The sequence below is a fragment of the Sapajus apella genome, unplaced genomic scaffold, assembly GCF_009761245.1.
Source record: "Sapajus apella isolate SASKATOON/1434 unplaced genomic scaffold, GSC_monkey_1.0 scaffold54, whole genome shotgun sequence".
Classification (NCBI taxonomy): Eukaryota; Metazoa; Chordata; class Mammalia; order Primates; family Cebidae; genus Sapajus; species Sapajus apella.
The window spans coordinates 10,804,564-10,828,076 of record NW_022436994.1 but is presented as its reverse complement, the minus strand read 5'-3'; the positions used below and the strand labels follow the sequence as shown (position 1 = coordinate 10,828,076).

Below are 23,513 nucleotides of genomic sequence, written 5' to 3'. Positions count from 1 at the left end.
CATTCTTCCAGGCTAATCCTCAGGCTTACCTCAGTTGTCACCTCCTTCAGGAGGCCTGCCTGGATTTAGTCTCCCCAGACACCAAGCTATGCTTCCTCCCCTGAGTTCTCACAGAACCCGGTGCACTCCTCTTCTGCACACTTGCTCATGGTGATGAGATGCTGCATTGCTGTGTCTATCTCCCTTCCTATCTTGGAAACTCAAAATGAACGGGTACCTTAGGATCTTTCTGTGTGCCTAGGACATGGTAGGCACTTGATAAGTTTGTTGATATTGGAAATGTATGAACACACTGCAGTTTCCCTCACACTGAAACAACAAAAACCCAAACCTCCATGGATGTCACGCCCTCCTCCAATGACCACTGCTCCCCTTTAGAAGTGCATTCCTAGAAAGAGTTATCTGTGCTGGCTTTCTCCACTGCCTCTCCTCCCATTCTCTCCAGCCAGCTTCTTCCGCTGCACCTGTCATGAAGGTCGCCAATGCCATCTGGTGACTCTCAGACCGCCTACTGCCTGATCTCAGAGGCACTTGACACAGTCGGCCTCTGCCTCCTTCTGGTACCACGAGCTCTACAGCCCTCGGTTCCTCCAGCCTTGCTGCCTGTTCCTTCTCATGTACTTTATTGTTGCCTCTCATCTTCCAGATCCCTAAACGCTGCATCAGTTAACATTCAGCCCTGGGTCCGCCTCTCCATCTGCACAAACTTCCTCCGTGATCTTGTCCAGATGCCTGGCTTCAAATGCCATCTGCATCCTGATGGCCCGCAGTGACATCTGTAGCACGGCCCTGTGCCCAGAGATACTGACTCTACACAACTGCCTACTCCACAGCTCCACTCAGATATTAATAGGCAGCACAGACAAAATATGTCTGAAAGACAACTCTGCATTTCCTCCTCCACGCCCTTTGTTCTGGTGTTTCCCATCTCAATAAATGGCACCCAGTTGCTCTGGCCCAAGGCCATGGACTGTTCTTGGTGCCTCTCTTTTTTCTCATCTCCTCCCGCAAATGCATTAGTAAATCCCCTTGTCTCTGTCATGAAAATACATCCAGACTTTGACCTCATCACCTCCACTACCACCCGCAGTAGAAGCCACCATCACCCCCATCTGGATGCAGAAGGCTCCAGACAGCCTCTGCCTCCACTCTTGCCAGACTCACCTCTCTCCATGCAGCATCCAGAGTGGTCATTTTAACACATCAGTTCATTCCAAAGACCCTACATGAAACTTCCAGTGGATTCCCATCATACTTAGAATGAAATCTAAAATCCTTCCCGTGGCCTGCCAAGTTTGGCATGATCTATCCCCTGGGTGCCTCTCCAGACTCATGTTCTGCCATTTCCCCCTTCTCTCTCTGGGGTCCAGTGCCACCAGCCTCTTTTCATTGCTCAAATAAACCACATACCTTCCCACCTTAGATCCTTAAGCTGTCCCCCAGCTTGTGATGCTCATTCTCCAGGAGTTCACTCTTTTTTCCTACTCAGATCCTGCATCATCCCCTCAGAAATGTTGATGCTCCCTGGCACATTCAGAAGGAATTATTCTCCCCACTCATCACTTCCCCAAAAGAAACTTGCAGCCCAAATTCTTGGTGGGAGTTTAAGATGATATTTGGTGGGGTAGGAAGTATACTTACAGATTCAGAGAGTGATGAAGAGCTGCTCAGATATGCAGAGTGAGGCACAAGGCCGTGGGGATATAGCTTGCATTGCCTCAGAGGGCCCAAGCAGACTTCCTGAAGTTTTCAGGAAAGGCAGGTGATGCCTATGTGTCAATTAGAAAGAAGTATATCATCACTGATTTAGATATATTTTCCAACACTCTATGCTCCATTCCAGTGGTTCTCAAGAGAGGTTCATTTTACGCCATCACTCTCTCCACCAGTGGACATTGGCAATGTCAGGAGATAGTTTGGGTTGTTACAACTTGGGAGGCCAGTATTACTGGCCTATAATACACAGGACAGCAAACATCAATAGTGCCGAGGCTAAGGAACCAGCTGTATTCTTTTGAGAACTGCGAAAGACTCCTTAAAGGAACTTAACGCAGGTCCTGGTCCATTACCAGGGAAGCAGTGTCTGGGAAAGATCCAAGAAGTGTCAGAGATAGAACACATGACTGCTACAGAGAGAATCTTCTAGACTTCAGCTGACACAAACCACCTGGTTGTCAACCTGCAAGAGGTAGGCAGTGCATAGGTGCATGCAGTCCCCAGAGTCATGGCTTGGGAAACAGGCCATTGCAATGGTGTCCTGGGGGCGTCCAGGTATGCATGCAGTTATAGCAACCCTCTGGCCTCATTCACTGACCCAACAAAATGTGTGAACCCCTAAAATTGCCAGTACAGTGTTTGTTTCCACAGATGTTTGTGCTCCAGAAGATGCCATAGTGGTTAGAGGAGGCCTTGGTAGACTAATGACTGTGCAGGGTTTTCCGCAGACCTGTGTCCTGCCGAGTGTTTCTGCGTCTGCCTCAGCCCCCATCTCCTCACCAAAGGCCCAAGAGCCAAGCACATTATCACCAAATGCCCAGCCTCTTTACAGTGCCCAGTATGCCATGTGATTACCTCTCCAGGCAGGAAGGGCCTGTTTTGGGTCCCCTGAGTCTGAAGCTTATCAGGGAGTATTTTTCATGCTGAGTTGTGATGCGTCAAAAGATGCAGCAGCCAAGAATTAAGCAGACAGGGACAAGTAGCCAGACCTGTGGAGGCAACAGGTCAAGAAGAAGAGACTCAAGGTCACCAAAAACAGGAGACCCCCTGAATCAATCCTTAGCAGCCTAAGCTTAATGCTAGGAAAGCAAACTGCCAGAGCTGCCCTACAGAGCCTTTTCAGACTTGGCATATTGCCTGGGTGCTGCACTGAGGGTTTCACTCAAGTTTTATATAACTTTCATATAAAAGGATTAACTAGAAGGCTTTTAAAGTCTTTTCTTTCACTGTCCAAAGTGTCCTTCCAGAGTATCATTAGGTCTTTTATTGTCTTTGCTTGGTGAGCTATCCTGCTTCCCTTCCATAAATTGTGGCCTGTAAATAAGAGACAAACTCTTGCAAACTTCCCAACTGCATTTTTTTTTTGTCATTACAAAAACTGCTTTCATTTAAAGACTCTGTTGAAAAATACACTGAAATCATTATATACTAATTCCTGCTAAAACATGTTCCCCTGCAGTGATTCACTGGAGAGACTGAAGAGGGAGAGAAGGGAGGGGGAGAGACCTGCTATTTCAGCCCCTTGATGTAAAACACTTCTACATCTTCCCGTACATTAACTCAGCCCCTAAACTCTCCTCTGCAGTTTGCTGTTTCTGTCCATCTTCCTGGATGGAGACCTACTGTAGACATTGGAAATTTGAGCAATTAACCTAGTTCAAATTGTTCAAATGATATATGACATTTCAGACATTTTCTGTGGGTTTGTATAGTTGTGCTCCACTGGGATAAAACCAGATGATGATTTTCAATTTAATTCCATTCAACAAATCTTGATTGAGACCTTACCTGTGCCAAGCACCATGATACATAAATGCTGTTTATAAACAGAGCAGAAGTTTGCAGCAGGAAATTGCAGGCTAGCCGCTGTCAGCCCAATCCACATTTTCACTCTGCAATCCAGAATGGATATTTAGGACTAGGGTTCCAAGTATGGTGTAAGAAGCTAGACGTGTCAGTCTATGGATAGGAATTTATTAGACTCTCAGGTGCACTGACCTCCACTAGTCCTCATATGAAGGACTTTTAGCATCTTAGCAGCTGTCCTAGCATCTTTTAGCATCTTAGCAGCTGTCTAGTAGGTGCTGTTATGATTCCCATTTTGCAGATGAGTTAACTGAGACCCACGGATGTTAAACAGGTCTTCCAAGGTCATGCAGGTCAGAAGATTCAAACCAAGGCAGCCTAACATTAGACCTTGTGATGTCATCCTCCACAACACATTGCCTTTCTTGGATTATTGGCAAATGTCCTGAAGAGAAGTCAAGTCAACAAACAGTAATGCACTCAAAGGGAGGATTGAGTCTTTTGGAGGCCTTTAAGCCACTTGGGAAGATGTGCTGGAAATGTGTGAAACTCCATTACCTTTTGAACTCTCACTAAAATGTGTAAAACCCAGATGGAATTTTGAGAAATCCTTGCCAATAACATTGGCTACCTTCAGATCTCCTGCCATAAGAGCCCTCCACGTCTTTTTGAAAGGTCAGAGTGGCTGTAGTCGTTTTCTTCAGCATAGGTCAGGTTGATCTCCCAGACATCTGGGGAGGTGCTGATGTGTATGCACCAAGAATGACATCTGCCCTTTCCCAAAGTTACCCCACAGTCCCAGTGCACACTGGGTCCAGGCTTCCCCCCAGGATCTATGAACAGACAGATAAAGATGAAAAGCATATTTGTTTCCATCAGAGAGGAAAGGGCTGAACCAAGCATGGAGCATTCTTAAAAAGAAATATCTTGCAGTGTATTAAAGGATAATGAAAACTGCTATTTGCATGTATTGAGGGTGTACTGTACTGTACCGTGGTGGGAACACGATGGCACAGAGGTCCCATCTACATATGCGTGCCCCTGCTCTCACCAACTGCCAGTCAGGGGAAGAGTCTTCTCAGGGTCACAAACATCACCTCCGGGGATAGAGTTGACTCATTTAAAAAATATATTTTATGTATCACTTGTTTTTTACTTTATACTAAAAAATACCCAATTCTGTTATTTTTCTTTGGCAGGAGGGAAGGGGTTGATGATATCAAAAACAAAAACTTGCAACATACTAAAACCAAGGATATGAAAATAATTATATCAGAGTCCAGGAATGTCTCCATAAACCACGGGGTTGTGGTTTGGACTGAGGAATCTAACCGTGAATTGTCTGTCCTCTTCATCTGAAGGAAAACAGACCATGCCTTCCTCACCAAGGAGACTTGGACTTCACTGAGCCTCAACAGAAAGGATTTTGTTGTTGTTGTTAAATGTGGGTTCCTGGTATTTTGCTATGTTGCTAATATTTCTGTGGTCTCAGGTCTAAATGGCTGGAAACACATCTCTAAATGATAAATCAATATGAAAATATGCTTTATATGTTTCTTAAAAGTCAGAAATATGTCTTATGGTGATGGCATGCCAGAAACTCCTGGGAGGTTTCAAATTACACAGAAAACAGAGCCAGAAGGAGAGACTCTTCCCACTCCACTGCCCAGGAGTCTCCATTCCTGACCCATCCCGCTGTGGCTAGAAGGGGGAAAAGGCTGGGACCCACCATCCGCTGCTGGGAGGCTACACGGGCTGACCTGCCTTGCCTCCTCTTCTCAGCCACCTGCACGTGGTGTGCACGTGCACCTGCTGGGGACCAGGGTCTGAGGCCTCTCTTGTGAAGAGGAGTTGAAGGATGCCCATCATTGAAACTTAGACACACGTGGGAAATGGTAGAAAGCAGATTCTGAGCAGGGAACCTGAGGGCCCTTCAGATATGATAGCCCCCATGAGAAGCTGAAGAATGGCCCAGGGAGCCGGGGTGCCCAACATGGCCTGAGGGGTAGAGGTGAACATGGTAGCTGTTCCCTCCACCCACCAGACCCTGGCTGCCCTAGGGGCTAAGGGACCATAAGCAAACTTCAAAAGCAGTCCCTGTAAACTCTCAGGGCCCAGGAAACTCCTCTGCGAAGCCCCTCTAAGAAAGCAGGACGACACGGGGGAGCCACTCCCTACCAGCAAAGTAAAAGCAAGCACAGGCCAGGAAAAAGAACAGAAGTGGGGCTGCAGCCTGGGCGGGCAGTGGCAGCACCAGCACAGGCATGGCATGAACTACAAGTCTATGACATGCTGACTTGCAGAGGCTGAAACAGTAGAAGTTGCGTTCACCCATGGCCTCCAGAATGTCAGCACAGAAAAAGCAGGGAGCAGTGCTACACTCCAGGAGCAGAGCTGGCCTGCAATATCCATCAAGACTCCTGAGATCTGTGGAAAGAAAGAAGTGAGCAAAGCACACACACACACACACACACACACACACACACACACACGGGCTTTCAAACGGGGCAGGTTTTTTTTGTTTTGTTTTTTTGAGACAGAGTTTCACTCTTGTTGTCTAGGCTGGAGTGCAATGGCACAATCTTGGCTCACACAACCTCCAACTCCCAGGTTCAAGCAATTCTCCTGCCTCAGCCTCCTGAGTAGCTGGGATTACAGGCATGTGCCACCACACCTGGCTAATTTTGTATTTTAGTAGATTTCTCCATGTTGGTCAGTCTGGTGTTAAACTCCTGACCTCAGGTGATCTGCCTGCCCCGGCCTCTCAAAGTGCTGGGATTACAGGTGTGAGCCACTGCACTGGGGCAGGTTATTTAAGTAACACAGACTCACACCCACAGGCAGGGGGGCGGCTCCGCGACTTCTGTAGGGTCTTAATTTATCATCAGAACTTTGTTTATGCCAAGTAACTTAGCTTGAAACCTCAGCACTTTATTTTGCTTAAATTATCGGATAGTTTCTTCATAGCTAGACACGCTACCTTAGACTCAGAGACTAGGGAAAGATATTTTCTTTCTGTCTCATACTTCCTCCATGTTTGCAACCTGTGTTAACAGCAAATATAATCAACTTCCCCGCAAGCAATTGCTTAGGCTAGGGGAGATCAGTACAGATGATGAATAAAGGAGATGCACCATTACTAGAAGGTGTTTTCTCCTTCATGGACTTGCACACACAGCAATTCATCAGCTATTGGTTTGTTGGGTTTTTTTTTTTCCGTCAGCTATTATTTTAGGTTTGAATTGTACAGTTGCTGTATTTTGCTTTATACTAACATGTCCCAGACCATAGTTCATGGCTCTGGAATATACCTTATAGTATGTATGGGACTGGCCTAGAGCCATCCCATCTGTGGTTATGTAAAGCCAAACCACATTATCATAGCTTTGTTGCACAATTATTTTTAAAAATCCAGGGCTTATTCATTGCCCATGTTAGTCCGTGAAACTAGTATAATTCTGCCTTTAGAAATTCCACCTTATTGTCTACCCAATTCAAAGCAAATACACAATTCTCTGTTGGCAGTCTGCGCTGCAGTCCCCTGTGCTAGGAAACCCCATGTCCTGCACTCCATCTGATCCCATCCCCTGGTTGAGAGGCAAGCAACAGTGGTTCTCACTGCAAAGTACTCAAGACTGAGATGTCCTCCCTGGTTGTTCATGACTGATCCGGGTTAGAATAGTTAAGAGAATCATGCTGACAATTTAGACCTGGATCAGAGGGAGTCAAGTTGGTCTCTCTTGTGTTGAACTCTGGGATGTAAACCATGGGAGGTGTTGGCAGTGAGAGGAGAAACGAGCTTAGAGGAGCCGAGGCAAGAAACTGGACGAGGAGGGGAAACATTGCTCACCTCCCTGGTGTTCCTGAGGCCCAACTGCATTCCTAACCCTGGATTCCTGGAGAGACCACCATGGCCTTAGAGGGCTTAAGCTGGTTGAAGGTTACTTGAACCAAAATACATCTAATTAGCACAAGAGATGTTGGTAGCCAACATAAAATACTAATAGCAAAAATTTTTAACATTTAAAAAATGAAGCTTTCGAAAGAGGAAACTGAGAAGGAGGAGATTAAACCCTCGCACAAGGTCACACAGCAGGCAGCCTGGCCCCGGAGCCCAGACGAGCAACCTCTCCATCGCTCACATCTCAAAATAGACACAAAGGAAAAGGCCTGATCTGGTGTCAGACAGATGTGAGTCAGTTTCCTCGCTGTACCACTTGCCTGGGGCTACTTATTGACCCTCGGTTTCTTAATCTGCAAAATGGAGATGACCAAAACCATAAAATAGAATTGTTGCAAGGGTCATTAAGATATTGTGAATAACATGCCTTGGCCCAATAGGCATTTGATAAAAGTTACTTCTAATCTGTTTCCAATTTTTCATTTTTAATTAACTACAGTGACTAGAGCTGATGGAATTATTGTGAAGAGTGGTAATAATCAGCATCCTTCAGTATTTTTACTGTTAAATATATTGCTGAGATAGACGTGCTTTATTTTGTTAAGGAAGCATTCTTCTCTTGCTGGTTTACTACAAAGATTTTTTTTCTCTAGAAATTGGTGATGATATTTTCAAGTAACTTTCTAGTTTATATCCCCCAAAAAGGTCGTATGATGTTTGTCTTTTGACCTTAAACTTGATTTTAGTAATAGAATTCTTAATATTGAACTATCCTGATTCTAATTAAACATCCTTAATCATTTTGCATTGTTCTGGGAATGAACTAGTAGATGCAATTCTCTTGTGTTTATTTAGGATTTATGTGCAAGTGACATTTTCTCTGGTTCTCTGTCTTGTTTTATCATTTCCAGGTTCTACTCTGTGGTTATGGTAGCTCATAATGATGAATTAAGAGGTTTTCCACACCTTTCTGATTTCTGGAACTGTTTAAATAACAGAAAGGTTTTCTGTCCTTGAGCCTTTGAAAGAACACATCTTTAAAAATATGTATATCCAGTCCCAGTATCAATTTTGGAGACAGTCCTTTTTATTGAAAGTTTTCTACTTGGCACTATGGTTATCGGTCTATTTAAGTTTTCTACATCTTCCTGAATAAATTTGAAAAATTTTTATTTTGTTAGAAAATTTTTAATTCATTGAGATACTCAATTTTTTAGCACTAAGCTGAAAATAGTAATCCATTTAATGTTATCATTTATTCCATATCTACATATATTTATTACCTGCTATGATTCCCAGCTCTCTTTATTGGATCCTCAGGGGCCCCCTCTAAGTGGGGAAGCCCCAGGCCCAGCCCCTCCGTGCTGACCTTTGCTCTTTTCCTGGTTTGGATCATCTTGGTCATCTCGACCTAGATGGTCACAACCCTACTATCATGTTAGAAGCATTCGTTACAATGCCCTAGAGCCTATTTAGAGCAGGTGGGCCAACCTTCTGTTGGGGTAGAAGATAACTGTTTTTATACACAGGATGTGGTTACTATCTTGGGGACCGGTCAGTTATTGGGGTGGTCAGGAAAGGGCACTGAGGAATGAAGCACTGGTGGGGTACCCAGTCTCAAGGACCCACTATTCCAGAAGCCCCCTATCCACAGGGCCCCACAGCACCTACACTGAGATTCTGTATGCCTCTAGTCTCTCGGAGTCAATAACACCAGTATGTTATTTCATAGAAAAAGAATCAACTACTTCAAACATATCAATTTGAAGTGTTTTTATAAATATGCTTATTCTATGGAATCAGATAATCTATTCACTTTAACATTTTTATAGCAGCGATAGAGATGGAAACCCTCTGAGTCCAAAAAGAGCCACACAAAAGGCATTGGAGATAGGTTAGTTGAAAATTCTGACAGGGAGAATCTGAGAAAATTCACAACTAAATCAATGATTAGGTGAAAACCTAGTTAGAGTGGACACCGGGGAGATCCCAGTTATGAAGGTAGGTGCCACTGGCCGGGTGTGGTGGCGCACACCTATAATCCCAGCACTTTGGGAGGCTGAGGCAGGCAGATCACAAGATCAGGAGTTTGAGACCTGCCTGGCCAGTATGGTGAAACCCCCTCTCTACTAAAAATACAAAAATTAGCCGGGCACGGTGGCAAGTGCCTGCAGTCCTAGCTACTCAGGGGACTGAGGCAGGGGAATTGCTTGAACCCAGGAGGCGGAGGTTGCAGTGAGCCGAGCTCGTGCCACTGCAGTCCAGCCTGGGCTACAGAGTGAGACTCCATCTCAAAAAAAAGAAAGGAGAAGAGAAAAGAGGAAAGAAAAGTAGGTGCCGGAGACAGGCAAGGCCCACGTGGTGGGGAAAGCACAGGGTGCTAGAACAGGCAGGCAAGAAGCTGGTTTAGGAGCAGGCAACAGTGGGATCAAGCCCAGGTAGCCTCAGCGTTTTGCTGAGCAGGTTACTAGCAAAATGCTCAGGAAGTTAATGCTCTGACAAGGATTTAAATCAGTAAAGGCACTTATATCTGGAGGTGGCCAGGTCTATATGGCCAGTTCTTACCTAGCAGTGACCTCCTTCTGTCTTTTACCTGGCTGGCAATTTTAAAGAACAATGCCCACTCAGCTTACCATGTTGTAATTCTGTGTAACTCTTCCCCACTGTCTGCAAGAACAACTGCCATATGGGCTCCATACTCAAATCCCCACCTGCCAGCATGGACCATAAGTAATGTAGATAAAATGCTTGAATGGGTAAGGACACACATCCAGAAAGCCCTCTGCATCGCTGGATCCAGGTCTGCCTGCAGTTCAGTGTGGGCTATTTTTCTAAGATTCCTGAATTCCCCTTCCCAGTGCTTTCCTCTTCTTGGGTCCTCATTCTCCCAGGTCTGAAAAAGATTCTGGAAAAATGACTCCAGTCTGCTACGTGGCTGGGAGAGGAGGCTTCCTTTAATACCTAGCAAGCACGCAGGCATTGCTCCTGGTAAAGCATAAGGAGGTGGAGAACGGGCGCCTCCCTTGCATCATCAATAAGGAGATTCCTTAAGCAGCTTAAGATGAATACTCTAAACAAACACATCAGATAAAAATGCAAATTAAAATATTTAACAATGTAAAATTTCCACCTGCCCATTTCTCTGCTTTGTCTGTGTTCCAGGTTCAGATTTAGTGGTCGCATCCTGGGCCTGGCTCTGATCCATCAGTACCTTCTTGACGCTTTCTTCACGAGGCCCTTCTATAAGGCACTCCTGAGACTGTAAGTGATTTGCAGACCACACTTCCATCCCAGCCCCATCTGCAGGGCAAGGACACCGGCCTCCCTGGTGCCACTGACCCTTTTGTCCCTGTTTTGCCCTAACCATTCCTGTTAGTATTATGGTGCCTTTTTGTCCTGAGTGCTTTTAGTACAATGAAAAGGCATTTGGGGATTTTTCTGTTGGTGTAGGATTCTGTTATCAAAATGTCATATCATGGAGATGAATCACTTCATATAAAAATTATAATAATATTACAAACATTGTGTTAAACTATTCAGTAGAACTGATCTGTTTATAACTTAGTTGTTTTAAAATGATAGCTTTCTCCAATTTTCATGCAAAGAGTCCGTGAGCCAATAATTATTTCATGTTTGTTATTGTAAATAATTTCACATTTCCTTTTCAAAGGAAAATTACTGAATGAACTAAAATGACTGAATGAGCTGATTCATCAGTGTATTCAAAAGCATCAAATTGTTAGGCTAAGTCTGTGATGTTTTAGCCAGGAATGATACAACCACATTTTGAAGTGAGGTTTGGGTATCCATTTGTTCAGTAATTCTGTTTGCCTTTCTCCCTGAATCCACCCAGGCCCTGTGATTTGAGTGACCTGGAATATTTGGATGAGGAATTCCACCAGAGCTTGCAGTGGATGAAGGACAACAACATCACAGACATCCTAGACCTCACTTTCACTGTTAATGAAGAGGTTTTTGGACAGGTTTGTGTGATATGGGGCTTGGAAAAGGGATTTTGTTTTTTACTGTGGAAAATGCACATAACATACAATTTATCATCTTAATCATTTTTATGGGTACACTTCGTTGTTGTTAAGTATGTCCACGTTGTTGGGCATCCAATCTCTAGAAATTTTTCTCCTTGCAAAACGGAAACTCTGCCCATTAAACAAAAACTTTCAATTTCTCCCACCCTCAACTCTGGGCAACTACCATTCTGTTTTCTGTTTCTATGAATTTGACTACTCTAGATACTTCATATAAGTGGAATTATACAATATTTGTCTTTTTGTGGCTGACTTATTTCACTTAGCGTAGTGTCCTGAAGGTTCATCCATGTGTACCGTGTGTCAGAATTTCCTTCCTCTTTAAGGCTAAATAATATTTCATTATGTGTCTGTGTGTGTGTGTGTGTGTGTGTGTATATATATATATACATATATATTTAAAAATTAGAAACCATGAAAGTATGGTTTCTAATCTGGAGACACGAGCACTTCTGATTTTTGTGTGTATATATATATATATACACACACACACATAGATATACAAATATATATAGAATTAGTCTTTTATATATAATATTCCTTTTTAAGGCTGAATATTTCATTATGTGTATATTATATATATAAACAAATATGATATATATACATATATATATGCCATATTTTGTTTATCCGTTTATCCATTTCTCTGTTGATGAACACCTGGATTTATTCCATCTTTTGGCTATTGTGAATCATGCTGCTGTGACCATGAGTGTACAAATATCTGTTCAAGTCCCTGCTTTCAATGATTTTGAATATATACACAGAAATGGGATTGCTGGATCATGTGGTAATGGGATTTTGTTTTTAAATTAGCGAATAAAGGATCTCATTCATTCAAAACAATTCCTGGGGAACTACTTCCTTTAGTAAATCTACCCATGTGCTTTTTCTTCTTTTTCTTGTTACAACATGGATCTACTTTATGGAGCTTTTTGAAAATCAAATGTGATATTAAAAATAATACTCAGTGACCAGGCTGTAAAAAAAAAGAAAAGAAAATGTGATAATGGACCAGAAAGCATTTTTATAAAGTATGCCGTACATACATCAGGTATTCCGTTATCTGTGCCACTGCAGAAATGATTCTTTTTATCACATCCAGTTATCTATTCCTCTAAATACATATATCTCAACACTAAATAAGATAAAGTTTCCCATCTGTTTTCTACTAGCTTTTATATAACATCAAATCTTCCAATCAAATTGATTACAGTTTTAACAGAAAATAGCCATAGCCTGAGTAGATTTAACAATCAAGGTTTGGGGAACCCATTTTCTAGAGATCCCCAAAGCCTGTGACATATGGTAGTTTGTAACAGGGTTGTTGTTATAGTCAAGTCAGAATGCTTTAAGGGCACTTCACTTGAATGTGGACAGTGAGCTGGGTTGCTGTGTGAGCGTGAATGAATGCAGCAGGCCACCGAGCACCCACATTGCAGTCAAGAGTCTTGGGTAGGTCCTAGAAAATATCAACATTCTGTTGTATTTCCTCTGTAAAAACATGCCTGTGAAGAATGTTTTCTTACATAGTTGAGAAAAGAAATATTTCTTCCTAAAACACTAAAGAGCACATTTATATATGTTCAAGAATATGCTACTCATTTAACTTTCATGCCATGTACTCATTGAGCAGGCAAAATACACCATTCTCTGTGCATGACTACTTTTAGCCCATCTTTCACATATGCCCTGTTGTAGAGGGTAAATTTGTATGTAAAATATACACAATTATTTAACACATTGTATTAAGACAAATGGGTAGCCATCTGTGAAAGTTTTAAGTTAGATCCCTAACCTCACTTCTTACACTAAATAAATTGCAGCTGTATCAGAAACCTGAATGAGAAAGAAAGACAGGAAGAAAGAAAGAAGGAAGGAAGGAAGGAAGGAAGGAAGGAAGGAAGGAAGGAAGGAAGGAAGGAGGGAGGGAGGGAGGGAGGGAGGGAGGGAAGGAAAGAAGGAAAAAGGGAAAGTAGAATGAGAGAGAGAGAGAGAGAGGGAAAGGAGAAAGAAAGAAAGAAAAGAAAAGATAGAAAGAAAGGAAGAAAGAATTTTTATTTTTAATCCTGCGCTAAAGAATGCTGATACAGAGGCTGGACATGATGGCTCATGCCTGTAATCCCAGCACTTTGGGAGGCTTAGGCAAGTGGATCATGAGTTCAGGAGTTTGAGACCAGCCTGTCCCGGATGGTGAAACTTCATCTCTACTAAAAATACAAAAATTAGCTGGTTGCAGTTGTGGGCACCTGTTATCCCAGCTACTCAGCAGGCTGAGGCAGGAGAATCACTTGAACCGAGGAGGCAGAAGTTGCGGTGAGCCAAGATCATGCCACTGCACTCTAGCCTGGGCGACAGAGCAAAACTCTGTCTCAAAAAATAAAAAAAAGAATGTTGATACAGATATGGTACAAACTCTTAGAGTCATAAAAGTCATCTGATATAGTCAAATATTATTTTTAAATTTCTACATGGCAAACTATACTATAAACAAACTGAAAGTGACATGACATTTAACACATAACATAAAGACTATTTCTTTCAATATCAGAAGAGATCCCACAGATCAATATGAAATGATCAGTCAACAAGCTGATAGAAAATTCACAAAGAATATAGTTAGCTCCCAGAAAGGGAAAGACAAGGAGATAATCTCATTCACAATTTTAAAAAATAAATTAAAGCTATAGTGAGATACCATTTTCCCTTATTAGAATGTCAAGAATCAGAAAATTAACAGTATTTTGGAATGGTGTAGAGAAACAGACCCTCCTATCCATTGTAGGTGGAAGTTTGATTCACTCTCTGTGAAAGGCACCTTGGTGATATTGGTCCATATTTTAAATCACATGCCTTTGACTCAGCATGCGTGTCTAGGAGTTTGTCCTACTGATATATTAACACCTAATTAAAATTACTAATATATTAGGATCTTCATCACAGCCTTGTTGATAGTTGCAAAACATCTGTGACAGTCTGGAGTAGTGAAATCATGTGTGGTTATTAAAAAGCATGAGGACACCCCAGCCCCTCAATTCCCATATAATCATAAGCAATAAACAGGGTACACTAACAGCAATAAAGAAAACCACAGGTCTAAATTGGCATGAAAAATTTCTAAGATATATTTTTAAGAGAAAAAAAGGTAGTGAAGAACGGTGTGTAAAACACGCTACTGTTTACAGGGAAAAAAAAAAGAATTTATATTGGCCAGACACAGTGGTTCAAGCCTGTAATTCCAGCACTTTGGGAGGCAGAGCTGGGAGGATCGCTTGAGGCCAGGAGTTGGAGACCAGCCTGGGCAGCATAGCAAGACCCCATCTCTAAAAATTTTTAAAATAATATATATACATTACCCAGCATATGCATAGAATCTCCCTGGAAGGGAAGTAGAGATGACTGTCTCCAGAAAGGGAGAATGCACAGCTGGGAGATTTGGTGGGAGAAAAACTTACTTTTTATTTTATGGCTTTCTACACCATTTGAATGTTATTCCATGGTCATATACTATCTATTCAAGAAAATGAAGTCAACTACAAATAACTGAATACATAAAATTAGAGGAAAAAAATTAAGGTTGAATATACAAAAGAACAATCCTCTAGTGTAAAGTGTAGGAACTGAACAACTTAGAAAAAAGCTTAAATGTTCCCAGTGATAAAAATAAGGATGTGTTGTAGATCTTGAATAATGTACAGCTGACCCTTCAAAATGCAAGGGTTAAGGTGCTGACTGCTGCGCAGTTGAAAATTCATGCATAACTTTTGATTCTCCAAAAACTTAACTACTAGTAGCCTACTGCTGACTAGAAGTCTTATTAATAACAAAAATGATCAATTAAGAAATATTTTGTAGGTTATAGGTATTATAAACTGTATTCTTACAATAAGGAAAGCTAGAGAAAAGAGAACGTTATGCACAAAATTTGGACATAGTTTTCTCCAGCAGAAATTTATTGTTTGGGGCTTGATGACTTTCATGGCTTTTTGTATAACGATGATGGTATCTTCAGTGGCATAACTTTTCTAGGATTTTACAGTGTTCTCTCTATTGAAGTCATCCTTTCCATAGAGTACCATGTGTAATCAGCCTTAAAGGTCCTATGACTCCCGATCTAAAGGCTGAATTAGAGACATTTTAGGGGCCAAGTAAACCACTTTGATTCCTCGGTGTTGAACTCAGGGGGTTCTGGGTGGCCAAGGGCCTTGTTCAATATCAAAAAAAAAAAAAACTTGAAAAGGCAGTCCCTTACTGGCAAGGTGCTTTCTAACGTCAGGAACAAAGCGCTGATGGAACCAGTCCAGAGAAGAGGTTCTCATTATCCAGGCCTTCTTATTGGTGGCTGGTATTTTCTTTTCTCTTCAAGGTTCGGGGGTTAAAGTTTTAATGGATAAGGGCAATCCTAATCACAAACCCAAATGTGTTGGCACAAAACAGTAGAGTTAGCCTGTCACTTCCTGCCTTAAATCCTGGTGCTCACTTCTCTTCCTTACTGATAAAGGACCTCTGTGGTGCTTTTTTATCCAGAACAGGACACTTTCATCTGCATTAAAAACCTGTACAGGGAGACATCCCTTTCTCCTCAGTGATATTCTTAACAATGTCTAGGAACTCATTTGGTGCCTCTTGGTCAGCACAAGTTGCTTCTCTTGTTATTGTGATATTTTTCAGCCAAATCTGTTTCTAAAATTATCAAACCATCCTTTGCTGGCTTTAAATTTTCCAACTTTAGATCCTTCATCTTCCTTTTGCTTTAAGTTGCCATTATAATGACTTTGCTTTTCTAGAATCATATTAGAGTCTATAGGTATGCCATTGTTCTAGCAATCCTGCACTCACATAAAAGCTATGTTTTCAATATGAGATAAAAAGATATTTCACAAAAAGTCCAGCTTTTCACACCTGCTGGCATAGCTGCAATGATGGCTTCATGAATTTCCTTTTCTTTTTTTACAACAGTCCCTGTGCTGGATTCATTTATTTTGAAAAAGTAGATTACCACATCTGCAGACCTCAACCTATGATTCCTATCAAGCAATTCAGTTTTCCCTTGTAATATCATGACTTTTCTCTGCTTCCTGCGAGCATTTCCAGCATCAATAGTGGCCCTTTGTGTGAGTCCCATGATATTATTCAAAGTTTATGGTATTGCACTTAAACACGGTGGAAAATAAGCAGTAAACAAGAGAGAGCACTTTTTACTGTGATACACAATTTACTGGAGAGAGGCTGTTCATCAGCAACACTTGAGCTCATTGCAATAGCAACAGGAGGTGGCTGTAAAATTATTACAATAATACAGTATTACTACAGTTAATTTTATGCAGTTATGATTTAATACTGCATTTTTATGTTTGTTTGCATTTCTCTCTACTGCAAATGGCACCATGTACAGTTTCTAAGTGTTTGTGTGTGTCAGTTTTCATAAATTTTAACTTTTTAATAATAGATTTGTATCTATTTTATGTTAGTAAATGATAAAATAGACTAATACCTACATATATTTTATGGAATCATGACATTCCTAACTTTTTCTTAATTTTAAAAAATATTTCTAGGTATGCAGGTCATCTGTGAGTTTTTTCAAATTGTTGCAAATCTCAAAAAAAATTTCCAATATGTTTATTGAAAAAAATCCACATACAAGTGGACTCATGCAGTTCAAACCCATGTTGCTCAAGGGTCACCTGTATATCTGTTTAAAGTTTATCCTATTTCTCTTCAAAAGGAGGGCACCAAGAACAATGAGTGGTTTTGGATGATTGACTTGCAGGCCTTCTTTTGTCAAGTTGTTAGATGGTGGAGAGCAGAGAGAGGCAGGTGAAACACCATAGGTTTTCGGTTTAGATTCAGCTACTAGTAAGTAAAGATGCCAAAAATGACTCTGTTAAAATTAATAGAAGCTTTTTTTTTTAATCTCACATAAAAGTCCTGTTTAGGCTGCTGTGGTGGTCCACACCTGTAATCCTAGCACTTTGGGAGGCCAAGGCAGGTGGTTCGCTTGAGGCCAGGTGTTTGAGACCAGCCTGGCCAGCATGGCAAAACCCTGTCTCTACTAAAAATACAAAAATTAGTCAGGTGTGGTGGCATGTACCTGTAGTCCCAGTTATTTGGGAGGCTGATGTGGGAGAATTGCTTGAGGCTGGGAGGGAGAGGTTGCAGTGAGCTGAGATTGCACCACTGCACTCTAGCCAGTGTGTCAGAGTGAGACCCTGTCTCAAAACAAAAACAGCAAAAACAAAAACAAATAAGCTCTATTTGATAGAATCCTTAGGGATCACGCTCCTTCCAGGTCTCCCCACTGCTATCTCTAGGATAGGCCCCCTGTAGTCTTAGCCCAGATGAGTACAGCATCCCAACCATCATAACTGTGTTCAAAGCAGCAGGACAAAGGAACACACAGCCCGTCCCTTCAGGAAGGCCTCCTGACAGTGCCATACAGCACTTTTGCTTACATCCCATTGGACAGAATTTAGTTACATGCCACACCTAGCTGTGAGGGAGGTTGAAAAATAAAGTGTTTAGGCAGCTAAAAATCAGACATTCCAAAGAATATGGGTGCTTGGTGATAACAAGTCTTGTATCATTAGCCAGTATTTTGTAATTTGCACTGGTCACCTTAGTGATAGAAGAAAAAGTAACCGTCAGACTACTTATGCACTGTTTTGTTTAGGTACTGTGTCCACAAGTGCCAAACACATATGTATTTTTTTCTTTAAACCAGTAACTAAGTCCAGTGATGCCTCATTTGTCTTGCAGCATTGAGCATTGCAGTGAACCCTTAAGTGAATTCAACATGACTGAAAATTGTCCCTTTCATACACTAACACATTTTGATTTTTTAAGAAATGTCTAGTGTGTTATCTACCTTCTCGCCTGTTAAAAGATGGATCATAGCCTTCCCCGATGACTCAAGCATGTCCTAAGAAACATGCATCATCACACAAGTGGCAGTGCCGTTTACTGTGTGCCTACATGCTTCTGCCTCCCTTCCCAGCGTCAGGCTGCCGTGGCTGTGTGATATTATGTCCCACTCTCCACCAGAAGACCACTGCCTTCTGGTCAGCTGTGGAAATGGAAACTGATGGCTGTTAAGAATTTGCTATAATTGAGATTTGGGGGGCATCAACTATGTGATTGTAGTGTTGACACATTCAGCTTCAATATTAGGGACAACCGAGGACATTTTCCTTTTATTTCCATTATGCCTCTTGAGTGTAGGAAACTTGTTTTCTCTAAAACAAAAACTATAGCCCTTGAAGGTGCTTAACAATCTGCTTAGAGGCCAGGTGCAATGGCTCATGCCTGTAATCCCAACACTCTGGAGTTGGGAGGATCACTTGAGGCCAGGAGTTGAAGACTAGCCTGGGCAACATACACCACATTCTACAAAAAAAATTAAAAAAAGAAGAAAGAAAAAAAAATTTACTAGGCTGAGTGGCACTCATCTGTGGTCCCAGCTACCCAGGAGGATGAGGGAGGAGGATCACTTGCCCCCAGGAATTCAGGGCTGCAGTGAGCTATGATAGCACCACGGCGCTCCAATCTGCTTAGAACAATCAGACCCTTTTTAGTGACCTTTAGCAAGGAAAAAAGACTTCGGGGATAATAATGCTGAATAACGCCCTATGGAAGACTTTTTTGCATATAGTCATCCCCCTAAAATCAGTGTGCATCCCGGAGATATAAGTTGAACTGACAAGCATCGCAATCTTTCTGTTTTCCTACAAGGTCACGGAAAGGGAGTTGAAGTCTGGAGGAGCCAACACACAGGTGACAGAGAAGAACAAGAAGGAGTACATCGAGCGCATGGTGAAGTGGCGGGTGGAGCGCGGCGTGGTACAGCAGACCGAGGCGCTGGTGCGCGGCTTCTACGAGGTGAGGCCTGGTGGCCTGGGGAAGGCAAGCTGTGGCCAGGGCGCTGCGTCATGGGCCCTCACTCCTCCAGGCTCCCTGGGGGAGCAGCAGCTCAGGTGATGAGAACAGAGAGGAAGAACCAAGCTAGGCAGTGGGCTCCTCATTAGGGAGCACTGAGGACCTTCTTAGGGTGGATGGCTGAGGGGTCAGAGTTCTCTGGGAAACTCAACTCTTATGAGTGAAAAATGCTTTCAGGCAACTGGTATGTGACCCTGATGTGCTAGACATGAAAACATCTAGCATCTCGTGTCACGATCTGTGCAGGTGGCGTTTCCTTTTGTTAAACAAAACAAAAACACTGTAAGTGAAATGAAGGCATTGGGACATATTGTCCACTGGCACTAGATTTTAATTTTGTTATAGCATCATGTTGTGCCACATACTTTATGCTGAGTGGTAAATTAAGAAGACAGGGAAGGTCGCTAGACATCTTATATCGTCCTTGAAGTTCTCCAGTTTAAAAACCAGAGGCTGTAAACATTTTCTCAGGTCTTGGATCGTGGAAGGCTCTCCTTCCCTGCCAGAATGTGGACAAGTGCACTGGCCATGATCTTGTCCTCTGCTGGTTTGATTGAAGGAGGTACCATCACAGGAGCTCAGTTGTACCTGGTACATTTGGCATAAGATGCAAAGCCAGAATGCAGAACCCCAACAGAACACGTCTTCCCAGATCCCTAAGGAGGAAGGAAGGAAGTTAGAGAAGAAGGGAAGGAAAAGACAGATTTGCACCCAGCTAGCTCTTAATCTTAGGGTCATGGTTTGAGAAGGGGTGGAAAATACAGCCATTTTAATACAAATGCCCAATTTAGGATACAAGTCATAATTCCATGTGAAGGATTACATTTTAAGTGAATTGGTAATACTAACAACTATTAAGTCCTTCGGAGTGATGTGGACTTTTTGCTTTTAAAATGCAATGTTTGAAAACTTCAATGTGACTTCAAAAAGTCGAGTCAGATTTGTTTACAAAATCATTCTGAGAGGAAGCATTAGGGGTGGAGCATGGGATTCTCTTTTCTGTTCCCCACTCATGAAGGCTTGTGTTCTAAAATGTTTAAGTCAATGATCATCATTTGAGCTGCTATAACAAAATACTATGGTATGGCTGGCTTACAGCAACAGACATTTATTTCTCACAGTTTTGGAGGCTGGGAAGTCCAAGATCAAGACACCAGCAGATTTGGTGTCTGGCAAGGGGCCACCTTCTGGTTCATAGATGGTACTTTCTTCCTATGTCCTCATGTGACGGAAAGGACAAGAGGTCTCTCTTGGGACTCTTTAATAAAAGCATGAAGCCCTCATAATCTAATCATCCCCCGAAGGCCCCACCTCCTAATACAATGGCCTCAGGGATGAAGATTTCAACATATGAATTTGGGGAAGGAAAGGGATATATAAACATTCAGATCATAGCAATAATTTTCGAGTTAAAAATGATTGCAAACTGAAAAAAAGTGTTGCCAGTGATGGTCAGTTTCCCAGTTTAACTCACATAAATATGATCATGAATATAGCCTTTCTGTGTGTTTGGACCTGGATGCTGAAGCCTAACCTGCATTTCAGGTTGTAGACTCAAGGCTGGTGTCCGTGTTTGATGCCAGGGAGCTGGAGCTGGTGATTGCTGGCACTGCAGAAATTGACCTGAATGACTGGCGGAATAACACAGAGTACCGGGGAGGTGAGTAGGTAGGAGCTGTAATGATGTGATGATTGCAAACAGAACTCAGCACTTTCCAAACGATTGACTTGTTGAGGTGAAATTGACGTAACATAAAGTGACTAAAGCTAACAAGTCAGTGGCGTTTAGTGCAGTCACAGTGTTGTGCAACCATTGCCTCTAGCTACTTCCAGAATATTTTCCATGCCCCAAAAGGAAACCTTGTACCCATCAAGCAGTTGCTCTCACTCCCTCGCCCCTTTCCCCCAATCCCTGGCAACCATCAATCTGCCTTCTGTTTCAATGGATTTGTGTATTCTGGATATGTCATAGAAATGGAATCATACAAAATGTGGTCTTTGTGTCTGGCTTCTTTAACTTAGCCTACTGTTTTGAGGTCCACCCATGTTGTATGTAGCATGTTTCAGTATTTTATTCCTTTTTATGGCTGAATAACATTCCATTGCATGTATATATAATTCATCACTTTTTGAAGACTACAAAAAGCTTGGCCGCACTTTAGTACAAAGCAGGAGCTTGTACCTGCCCTTCTCTAAATCCCAACCTGAACTTTCATCCCTGCAAAGCTTCTGGTATAAACCCTTAGGCCCTTTTGGTATAGTATGAAAACCGCTGTCTGCCTGGCTGGGCATGGTGGCTCATGCTTGTAATCCCAGCACTTTGGAAGGCTGAGGCAGGCAGATTGCTTGAACTCACGAGTTCGAGACCAGCCTGGTGAAACCCTTTCCTCTAAAAAAAAAATAGAAAAATTAGCCAGGCCTGATGGCACATGTCTGTAGTCCCAGCTACTCAGGAGGCTGACATGAGAGGATCCCTTGAACCCAGGAGGCAGAGGTTGCAGTGAGCCGAGATCACACCACTGCACTCCAGCCTGGCCAACAGAGCAAGATTCTGTCTCAAAAAAAAAATCTCTGCTTGGCTGTTAAGGCCCCATAACACCCCCAGAAATATTTATTCCTTCCTGCCTTCACTAGAAACCCCCCTACCCTAGTGGCTTACTGTTGCCTGCATATTTCCTCCTCAATCTTGTTATCCTTTATTTTTCCTGCCAGGAACGTCCTCCTTCTTCCCTCCACTTGCACAAACCCTTCTCACGCTGCATGTAGCTTCACTTTCTTTCTGAAGCTTTTCTTGCTTCTACCTTGGCACACATAGATTTCTTCCCTCTCTGAAGGTCTCTTGCATTTGCAGTCAGTGGCAAATCATTTAATTGATTCGTCCAAGCATGGTCTCCCCAGCTTACTGTGAGAGGGACCCAGTACTTATTCCATGGGCCCAGCATGTCTCCACGTAGGGCTGGCCTGAGAGCAGCTGCCCAGGAAGAGAGCCTGGGATCTCCTGTTCACCAAACTGGCTGTTCACCTTCAGCCTAGACTTGTAAGTCCTAGACTCTTCCCTGGTATGTGGTGGCCAAGAGCTAAGACAGCAGAACAAAGGAAACGTGATGCAATATTGTATTCATAGGGTCTTTGGTCTCTACCAGGCCCTTCTACTCCTTATCTATACCTACGTGAGGCAGGGACATTTCAAGTGGAGTCCCAGTTGTTTAAATAGAAAGCCGACATCTCTAGGAATGTCCCACAGAACATAAAGTCCTTTTATAAAATGACTATTTTCTAAATCTGCTCTTGTTTTAAAACTTGACCTCGTTACACAAATTATTTTAGACCGCTCTAAAGGCAATTATGAGATAAATCAGATCAAAAGCAGCAGTTCTGTTCCTATCATACCTGATGTGTGTTTGATCTCTCTCCCCTTCACCCCTTCCTCCTTTCTCTGCATCCTCTCTTCCTCCCTCCCTTCGTTTCGGGCAGGTTACCACGATGGGCATCTTGTGATCCGCTGGTTCTGGGCCGCGGTGGAGCGCTTCAATAATGAGCAGAGGCTGAGACTACTGCAGTTTGTCACGGGAACATCCAGCGTGCCCTACGAAGGCTTCGCAGCCCTCCGGGGGAGCAATGGGCTTCGGCGCTTCTGCATAGAGAAATGGGGGAAAATTACCTCTCTCCCCAGGTACAGAGCTCCTGCCAGCCTTCGGGGAAACCTGCTGAAGAGGGCAAAGTATACTTTGCTATTTGATTTTGAGTGACCATCCTTTGGGATGGAATTCTTTCCTATCACCCAGAGTATTGTCATTGGAGTTCTTAGGGAAAGGTGAAGGTGAGGTGGCTCTGAGACTTGGATTGAAACTATATTATTCTTAGGGAGGTTTTGATGACTGATGGTATTTGAGCTGTAGTATCTTCGTCTGTGTGTCAGTCATGGGATGTTCTCATAGCCCAACTTAATTTATAGGTGAATGTCTAACACAGGAGAGGGCAGAGGCAAGGACATTAATATAAAGATGCTGGAACCTGGAAGTAACCCCTTGAGCATCATATCTGTATTTCTAACAGCGTTATCACTTGATACTTCATAGGATCATTATATATTCATGATGTGTCGGATT

The 23,513-nt window shown here is 42.6% G+C and overlaps 1 protein-coding gene across 10 annotated transcripts in view; it reads left to right on the top strand.

Annotated features, from left to right (window-relative positions):
- HECW1 (HECT, C2 and WW domain containing E3 ubiquitin protein ligase 1) overlaps positions 1–23,513 on the top strand; it is a 454,797-nt gene that overhangs the window by 422,929 nt on the left and 8,355 nt on the right. For all 10 annotated transcript variants that reach the window (XM_032244417.1, XM_032244423.1, XM_032244418.1 and 7 more), the window contains 5 exons: positions 10,586–10,684; positions 11,277–11,406; positions 19,201–19,347; positions 20,950–21,064; positions 22,879–23,077. In XM_032244417.1, the coding sequence (XP_032100308.1) occupies positions 10,586–10,684; positions 11,277–11,406; positions 19,201–19,347; positions 20,950–21,064; positions 22,879–23,077 (690 nt within the window). The remainder of the gene's footprint in view (positions 1–10,585; positions 10,685–11,276; positions 11,407–19,200; positions 19,348–20,949; positions 21,065–22,878; positions 23,078–23,513) is intronic.